This window comes from Glossina fuscipes, unplaced genomic scaffold, assembly GCF_014805625.2.
Source record: "Glossina fuscipes isolate IAEA_lab_2018 unplaced genomic scaffold, Yale_Gfus_2 114, whole genome shotgun sequence".
Taxonomy (NCBI): Eukaryota; Metazoa; Arthropoda; class Insecta; order Diptera; family Glossinidae; genus Glossina; species Glossina fuscipes.
In genome coordinates this window covers 3959814-3969301 of record NW_023998457.1, presented here as the reverse complement: position 1 = coordinate 3969301, position 9488 = coordinate 3959814, and the positions used below count along the sequence as shown (strand labels likewise).

The window sequence follows — 9488 nt, the reverse complement described above, 5'->3', positions numbered from 1 at the left end:
ATACATATATATATATATATATATATATATATATATATACATGTACTCGTCGTATATGACAGCAGCAGCAACCGTGTCACCAGCAAGTGCAACTGCGGCAGTGACAGCATATCACCGCGTTGGCCGCGATGATCTATCGTTGGCCATTGAAGAATCGCTTTTCAGTGTAACCGATGACATTAATCACGTTCATCGTGCATTATTTTATAAACCAAATACTTCATCATCAGAATTCTCATTATCACCATCATCATCAGCAGCAGCAGCAGCAGCGGCAGCATCTTCTTCGTTATTATCATCATCATCATCAGTATCCTTGTTTGCTTCAGAAATTGCTACGAACGTCAATTATACTTTTTATAATAACGATGCACTGGATGGTAACAACAACAACAATAATAATAATAATAATAACAACAATAGTAACAACAATTATTCATTTAACTCAGTAAACATTAGCGAGGCAATTAACGCTACCGAAACAGTAGAATGGTCACATTTTTATGATTTCATATTATCGTGGCAGGGCATCTGCCTGATTATCGTCTTCTGCATATTCATTGTAATCACAATTATCGGTAACACTTTAGTCATTTTGGCTGTCATTACAACGCGTCGCCTTAAAACTGTAACGAATTGTTTTGTAATGAGTCTAGCGGTCGCCGATTTATTAGTCGGCATTTTTGTAATGCCACCGGCAGTCGCCGTACATCTAATCGGTAAGTAAGCGAAAATTTTACCTTTCAAATTATCCACCATTGTTATTAGGCATATATCATAATTATCATCATTGCGAGTTTATTCAGTTATGAAAGCCACATTAAAGCATGAAAGAAACAACAAAGTCGAAAGCATATAAAGGAATAAACACATCCAAAGCTTATTATACGGCTGGCATAAAAGAAAATCTTGTAAAGAGGGACAGGAAAGAAACCAAGACAGCTTCCAGTTTACGCAATTTACATTTTTTTTAGCTTTTCATAAATAAAACTTTTCGCTCAGACAACAATGGTCATTGAGTACACTACGCCCTTGCGATGCAAAGCAACGTTTCATTCATTTTCGCTGTAAAACATCAAAAATTTTATCATATTTATCATGTCATATAAAGGCATACCCTTCATAGAGGTCACACGAATCCGAATGTAAACTGATTCAAAACGTGAAATGTGTGTGCGTGTCATCTAAATTTAAACATTCACTATTCTTGTTAAAGGTTACCTTATCTTCCTCATAAAGCAGTAAAAGTCAGATTTTCTTACCGTATAAAAGCTTGAGAATCCCTCCTCACCTCAATTTTCATATACGGAATTTTTATTTAAAATTACTACTAGCGATCCTCAAATTAGAGATATTTTACCGGCGTTTTCGTAGGAGCAATCACATGAAACGGGATTCGAAACTTTGGTTCACCCAAATTGTTCGCATTCCACGGAGTGTGGTCAAGTACTAATGCTAAGTAATTTTTGTCGAGAAGTACTTTTTTTTGGAAATTTTGCAATTTTTTTTTTATATAATAAATTTCTCAAAATGTAGTTTCAAGTTTCAAGACTGGTGGGAAAAGTGGTTCAATTCCATACATCCTAATCCTTAGGTCAAGACATGTTCAGTACTAACAAAATATTCCAAATATTGTGAACGATATGTTGAAACAAGAATAAAAGACAGAGACAGACAGACAGACAAGCTTAGTTTGATTCAGTAAGTGATTTTAAATCGATCGGTATAGTAAAAATTTGGTTTGTCTTTAATGCTTCCACGTCTTTCATACAGCTGCTCAAACTTAATATACCTTACACATATGGTGTAGGGTGTAAAAAGCTTCCAAAGCTGAATACCTACAAACCTGGCCGCTAGAGAAAAACAAATTGTTTATTTATTAACTAGAAAAGTGAAACAAAAGGTATTTTACTGCATTTACTCATCATTCAGGTAATTAAAAAGTTTCTCTAAAGCCGAAAAAAACTATTTGTTGTAGGATTAAAGAATTTTTAAACAACTTGCTTGAAACGATATGAGGCAATGTTACTATTCACAGTCAATATATAGGATTTAAAATATTATTAGATTTCGATCACTTTTATTTTATTTTCTCTCGAGCGTAATAGCGGCTCTTGCAATACCGCCTGCTCACTACATTGTACTCTACACAACTTGTGCTACAAAACTATATTGTGTAAGTTTTTGTCTTAAAAAAAACTTGAAATAGACTCATCGGTCCGCTTCTCTCACTTAATTAGTTCAATGATCTTTCCTTTCCCCGGATTTTAGTGCGACCACAGCCAATGCTGTACTCTCCGAAGGTCTATTATCAATAGTATGTCTATAAATTAGTGTAGCTTTATTATATCGCGGCCAAATGCCTCTATTAGAATCTATCCCACCATAAATTTGTCAACGAACGGGAGGAAAATGTTACAACAAAAATCGTTACATCTCCATGTCAACTAAACATTTTCCTAATTATTCGTACGAGTAATGCCATTGCACTACCCTCTAGGGTCCACAACAACTTAGGGAACATGAAAGGAAATATTCAGACCTTTATAAATGTCTTGGTATTGGATTATTGGTCGTTCAATTCTGATTATTCCAACAATATAATAGTAAACGATTAGAAAATACCGTCTGTCCTATAGAAAGTAAATGCCAAAACCTTTTCGACGTCTCCAATAGCTATGAGCAGATTCGGACTTGAACAATTTTGAATAATTTGTCTTGGTCAACGTAAATAAGGGAACAACTTAGCTTTGCCACATGAACTTGGCAAGAACTTCTGGGGGAAAATAAGTAAAAGTGGTAGCACAGTGGATACTTCGCTGGAAGCAGCGAAAATGTATAAACCACAAGTGCTCAGCAAGAACCTTTGCGGGAATCTGAGCAAAAGTGGTAGCGCGGCTTCGCCTGATTAAGTTATCAAAGCGGGCGCTGACGTTAGAACATAGAGTATGTCTATCTTTCCAGCTATCGAAATCCAAATCGTGATCATAAAACTTTGCCTAGGAAAACAAACTTAGCTTCAAATTTTTTCTTATCCTCAGCAGATTATGTCGGAAAATCATGAAAATCAGTAAATTAAGCTAATTATCAAACACTTCGAATTTTTGCCCTTTCCTTATATCGTGGCATTGAGCCTCTTCAAACTTTGTCGTAGCGAAATGCCAGTCTTAAGTTAACAAAAGAGTTAACTAACCCTGTTCACAAATTACAAGTAAGGCAGGAATAAGTAAAATTTTTTTCAGCTTGGACAATTAATGGGTCGTAGAAAAAGTGTTTACGGTTTCTCGCAGTTGGAACTCTTTTTTGTAGCCGGCTCTTTTCAAATGATTTCAAGCTGTCATGCGGTTCATACTTAACGCCTCCCCAATTCCGTACAGCTTTATTCAATCTTGCCCTGCAATATTGTACGCAAGTTGTTGGTAGGTGTTAATGGATTTACTCAGGGCTGAACATAGTTTTTTTTCCTTAAATAAATTTAGAACCGGCCACTTGCAATGTCTTCCGCCTGTCAAGCTATGATATTATTAAGCCACAATTAAAATTGCAAAAGGTGTCGCTTTGAAATTGAAAGGAAACAATTATTAGAATGATAGCAATACTATTTCAAAACCACTTCAATTTTTATGCTCGTACGATGCGATATGTCAAGCATCAAAGGCTGATAAAGCCTGTTCTGTTAGTGTCTGTAGTGTATCGATTTTGTAGTAAAGTCGCAAATCGTTAAGGAGTGTAAAAAAAAAATGTGAGCGCGTGTACGCATGCCACGTTGCTCAATAAGTTCGCAGGATGAAACACAGATATAAGATTATTATTAACGAATTCTTAAAATATCTAAACAGTACCGACCTTCAAGCGAAATTCAAAATTCATGTAAAAATTTTATGACTATTCGAGTATTAGTTTAGTTAGTCACATATTTTATACACTTCGACAACATTGAATTCACAGAAGACAACTCGCCTGATCGATCTCCAGTTTCAATGTTAAGAAAATCAACATTCTTCTCTTCTCTCTTTAATAATGAGAATTTGTTAATGGGAAAAGAGAGAACAGTGAAGAGTTTAAACATCTGTTTTCCCATAACTGGGCCCAGGGTAAAAAGTTTTCATATAGCTCATCCTTATCATGTCTTGAATAATGTTTATGATTACTTTGAAGTTTCTTTGGAAATTTGCAAAAAGTTTATTTTTGCAGGCTCATGGCAGCTTGGTTGGGTTTTATGTGATATTTGGATATCGCTGGACGTTCTATTGTGTACAGCATCTATTTTAAGTTTATGTGCTATAAGTGTAGATAGGTATGTACTGTGGGTTAATCAATTTCAAATGAATACAACAAGAAAAAACCAAAACTGAAATTTCTTAATAAATTTTCTCTAGATATCTTGCCGTTACGCAGCCGCTAACATATTCACGAAGGCGTCGTTCCAAACGCTTAGCTCTTATAATGATTTTAATTGTTTGGATACTGGCATTAGCTATCACCTGCCCGCCTATGTTGGGTTGGTAAGTAAAACCAGAAAATGAACAGAAATTCTTTTCCCACTTTGTAGGTGACTTTCATTTGATTACTTCGAAACGGTATTGATTTATTTGCTTAGGTATGAACCGGGACGAAGAGATTTAAAAGAATGCCGCTACAATCAGAATGAAGGCTATGTGATATTTTCTGCTATGGGTTCGTTTTTCATACCAATGGCCGTTATGATCTACGTTTATGCTCGAATATCCTGCGTTGTAGCATCCCGACACGATCATATGACCGATATAAGTGTACATAATAAAGTAAGTTTTCCTATAGGAATTTGAAAAAAACAAAAATCAATATTTTTGGGATCATTCCCGGCTTTTCTTCTCTTGGTAACATTTTATGCTAACAGAAATTCAAGCGCTATACTACAGCTGATGTGGAAAATGAATTAGATCATGACCTCTGCGAATTGGAATTGGATTCGGATCAGAAACGTTCGGTGACGGCTTTAGGTGCATGTTCTAATCAGACAATTACGAAAGATCTACAGGAATCGAATTTACTGTCAGAGGGTGAAAATGGTATGACCAATACAGGTCCCACGTTGCTGGCTCTGCAGATATCACCCAATCATAGTCGAAGCGGTTGCTATGAAATGACACGAGCATCGTCCCTAAAACGCGGCTCCACTGCCTCATCGACCATAACGACCATGACGAGCGCTTGTACCGGCACCGGCACGGGTACGACTATCACAGGCAGTAGCATGGAGAATCCGTGGACGTTTAATACGGCCACTTCCACTTCTGGCGGCCGTTATCAACAGCAGCAACAACATTCCTCTAAACATATGCGCAGTTATAGTGTACGTCATCATCATCAAGGAATAGCGAACTATCCCGGAAGTCATTTACTGACACCCACTTCACCCAATCCGCAACAAGCGGATACAGCGACAGCGACAGCGCTAGCAACATCTTCCAGCATAACCATTCTACGTCAACCAACGCAACGGTCAACGGCTGCTACTGGCACTGGCATTGTACATCATCATCATCATCATACAAAATCGTTGTCAAATCGCATTTCATCGTTGAAAAAAGAAAACAAAACCACTCAAACGTTAAGTATAGTTGTAGGTGGTTTTATTGCTTGTTGGCTGCCATTTTTCATCTACTATCTGATCACGCCATTTCTCGAGGAACATCAGGTCAGCCAGACATTAGCAAAAATACTCACATGGTTGGGCTGGTTCAACAGTGCCATTAACCCGTTCATTTATGCATTTTATAGTGTTGACTTTCGTGCAGCATTCTGGCGTTTAACATGCAAACGTTTTTTCAGTGCTTCCACAACAAAACCACAATTCTCCGCCAATACCATATCCATACGTCGATAGTTACCATTTATCAGCTATTATGCAAATTCGTAATTCTACGATTAGCTCTAAGCGTCATATTGTAAAAGAAACAAAAATGCAGTTGGAATGAATTTGTGCGGTTTGTTATTTAAAAAAAACTTTAAAGACAGAGAGAGAGAGAGACAGTGAGTCAATCAATTCCATTTTTAAATTTATAGAAAAAAGAAACCATTATTAATATTTTCGCATAGCTTGTAAAGCATGAGTTTTTTTCCGGTTAGCTATACAATTAAACATGTCGCATGCTCGACTGATTGACTAATTTTCCATTATAAAATGAAAATTTCATACATTGTTACTACTGCACTGTTAAGTGAATTTTGTGAATAGAAAAGAAAAAACGTGCAATGCATACATATCTCATACGTTTCATACATATCATCGCATATATAGCAAATAGTAGATTAAAAAAAAAAAGAAAACGAAAATTAAGGCAATAACACATTAAACACCATTGAAAAAATATACATACAAATTTAAATGATAATTAACTTATTTACGTTACAAAGGAACACCAAATCGACAAAGAACACTGGCGACTAAATGCACATAAATAGCATTTATGTTTCAAATTGGAATGCAAAAGCATTTGGCAATATGTAAACATATATGTATGCTTGTCTATGCACGCACGCACGCACACACGCACGCAACTAAAGAAAAAATTGCAATTTTCATCATGTGTGCAGCAAAAAGGATAACTTTCTTAAGCCTTAGGATAGACCTAAACAATTTCATTGAAATTGAGTTAAACGCAACACAAGTAAATGCAAATTGAACCTTGCCTGCAAAGCTTTAGCTAAACTTAATAAGAAAGTTATGTTCGTCATTGAGCATTTTGTAACGGATGCCAGGTATGACTTGACCCACGGACTAAGGACATATTTACGTCTTTCTTAGAAGTGTCAAATTTCTATCACAACTTTTGCGACCATAGAAAGTCTAACAACTTTCAAACTGACTAATAAATTTCAGGTATTTGCCTATATTTATAGGCGGATCACCCACACATTATCTCAAGCAGGCGTGGTGCAGGTTTTTATTAGGTATTAAAACATATATATAATAAGTAATAATTTTATGCCAAAGGTAGACTTGTTACTCGTACGTGATCACATCGACTTTCAAACTTGATCTGAATGCACAAAATATATATCAGGTCCGAGTTTTGCCAAATGGCCCTGAAGAATATTTTTACCAACTTTAAAATCAATATTTGCAATGGATTATTTATTGCTATTCTATGTTAACGGTGGGCCTATTAGTCAACTATCTACCCAGAAAATATGTATACTTATATATGTAATATTCTTTGACTCTCTATCTCGATTTTTTCAACCTGGAACATTTCAGGAGCGAAGGAGTGAATAGACATTATATAAGTTTCGGCTATCTATCTCGACTTTTTTCGACCGCAACATTTCAAAAGTGAACGGGTGGGCAGCTTATAAATATATACCCAGAAAATATATATATATTTACGTATATATCATTCTTCAACTCCATATCTCGACTTTTTTAGACCGGAACGTATCAGGTGCAAATAAGTGAACAGACGTAGGAATTAGACTTTGATTAGGGGGGTGGGTGGCAAAGCGTGGCAAGAAGCAAATATATTTGCTGACTGATTAAGAAACTTTCATTGGTTCCGACTATACATAGAATATACAGTCATAATGGATACATAAATTGTTAAAAGAAAACCCATCATTGTGACAAACATAAAAACCAAACAAGAAATACCTGATTATTGGATGATATTTGGGTATAATAATTTATAATATTTCATATGCATATTTGCTTACAAGACGATTCCTTTCATTTTATATGTGATGATAACTTAATAGTTAATGCCTTACGTTCATTAAGAAAATTTTAATTGTAATTGCAATTATTCGCACAAGAAAATCTGTATAAAGTTTTACTATAATTTATTTGAATTTACGGTTCTTGAGTAAACTTTTTATGTGCTAAAGTATAAGAAAAGTCAAACAAACAATTAAGAAAATTTAAGTAAGTTATACCATAATTTTTAGCATATAAATGAAAGATTTTTAATATTTCATACACATGCAAAGGCTTAATATTTTTAATCACTTAATATACTCGCTTAACATACATATATATATATATATACATATGGAGATTGTAAATACAACATAGAAAGAAATTATAACTGGCTTTATACGATTTTTTGATATCCTCTATCCAACTAATGTACGATATTTGATTGCAACATATAACTCGGACATATTTGCTTCATATTTATCGTATATAGTATTGTATAAATTTCATATTATATTCTTACAGTATTTGGCAACGCGTGTCGGATAATTACAAAAACTAATGATCATATTTGCTTACTACGCGTTACTGCTGCGTAAGTCTTTTATTTATTATTAATGTATGATGTTAGCATATAAAATATTTTGGTACGTGGACGGCAAGACTTCTTACTTCATTAGCTAAGGGAAAAGTGACGAAGAAAATGTCTAATTTAAAAGCAACTTTCACGCAAGACCTCTTGTTTTGTAATCGATCAAAAATTTCCTCTTTATCCCATCAAAAAGTAACCAGTCAGTCCTCTTGACTGTTTTCTTAATTTTGAAAAATACCAAAATATCCCAGAGAGACAAGTCATAGGCGATTTTATAATGATGTTAATTTTCGTTTAGAAATATGGAAACATCTAAGAGCTTAAAGAAAAAGTTTTCCTCTACTAATTTCATTGAAATCAGGAACTTGTCTTGGCTAATATGAAGCTCCCGGTTCTTTAGCCATCTCTACTTCTTTTTGTTTTGCTTGTTTCTTTTCTTTTTATGAATTTGTCTTTTCACGTTTATCACTAACCTCAATTTTACATAGATTGATAGTGGATGGACACATGGTCAGACAAGCAGACATAAGTTTAAAAAAATGGTTCTGTGCCCATGACGTCCATTGTTGGATGTAACTAAAGACCTTCTTGATGTTACACAAGCCCGCACAAACTGAATATACCCTGTACCACAACTAATAGAGAGTATAAATACAATATATAGGCTACGTGCAAAAAAAACCACTTAAGTAGAAACGTCAACATATATTTCCTAAGCGATTTATGCGTTCTCTTCAGAGAATTGCATATATGAACTCTACACTTTGCCTAACGAGCGAGAGAGTAAGCTCAAATGTTATTCGCTAACGAACCGCGAGATGTTCATTCTAAAGTATTATTATGGAAAGCATTTGTAGATTACAAAAAATTCGACTGTAAGTTCAAAATAAATCGATTAAGTATATCCGGATAATTAAAAGAGCTTTTCTATCGCTACCAATTTATCAGGTCTGTCTCTCTATTTATCTACCTATGTACTCCTGCACGCTACGTAAACATTGTTGATCGATGGTAAGGAATTTTGAGCGAATTTGGTCTGTGGGCGGATCGTTTATTGTCAATAAAAATTTTGAGAATATCCTTACCAATCGTTTACCAGCAGCAGTTAATATCGATTCTAAATATTTTTTACCGCCGTCTGAGAAACTTCAATCCGAAATTTTCGGAAACATTCTGCCTAAAAAGTAACCGTAATTTTTTTTTTATTTTTTTTTTATAAAT

General features: G+C 34.8%; 1 protein-coding gene across 2 annotated transcripts; it reads left to right on the top strand.

Annotated features, from left to right (window-relative positions):
- Nucleotides 1–27: 27 nt before the first annotated feature.
- On the top strand, nucleotides 28–8006 carry LOC119639965 (octopamine receptor). Of its 2 annotated transcripts, XM_038037715.1 has the most exons (6): nucleotides 28–380; nucleotides 450–719; nucleotides 4195–4297; nucleotides 4380–4505; nucleotides 4601–4784; nucleotides 4880–5869. In XM_038037715.1, the coding sequence occupies exons 1-6, from the start codon at nucleotides 41–43 to the stop codon at nucleotides 5867–5869; spliced, it is 2013 nt and encodes a 670-aa protein (XP_037893643.1). In that variant the 5' UTR covers nucleotides 28–40. The 2 variants fall into 2 exon arrangements, with proteins under 2 accessions (XP_037893643.1, XP_037893642.1); XM_038037714.1 differs by having other exon boundaries at nucleotides 28–719; nucleotides 4880–8006.
- The last annotated feature ends 1482 nt before the right edge of the window (nucleotides 8007–9488 follow it).

What these genes read in the sequence shown, in the direction of transcription:
- LOC119639965 (XM_038037714.1), top strand. Translation starts at nt 41, where the DNA reads ATGTACTCGTCGTATATGACAGCAGCAGCAACCGTGTCACCAGCAAGT. An exon ending in TGTGCTATAAGTGTAGATAG is followed by an intron (nt 4,298 to 4,379) that starts GTATGTACTGTG and finishes AATTTTCTCTAG; the next exon opens with ATATCTTGCCGTTACGCAGC. An exon ending in ATATAAGTGTACATAATAAA is followed by an intron (nt 4,785 to 4,879) that starts GTAAGTTTTCCT and finishes TTATGCTAACAG; the next exon opens with AAATTCAAGCGCTATACTAC.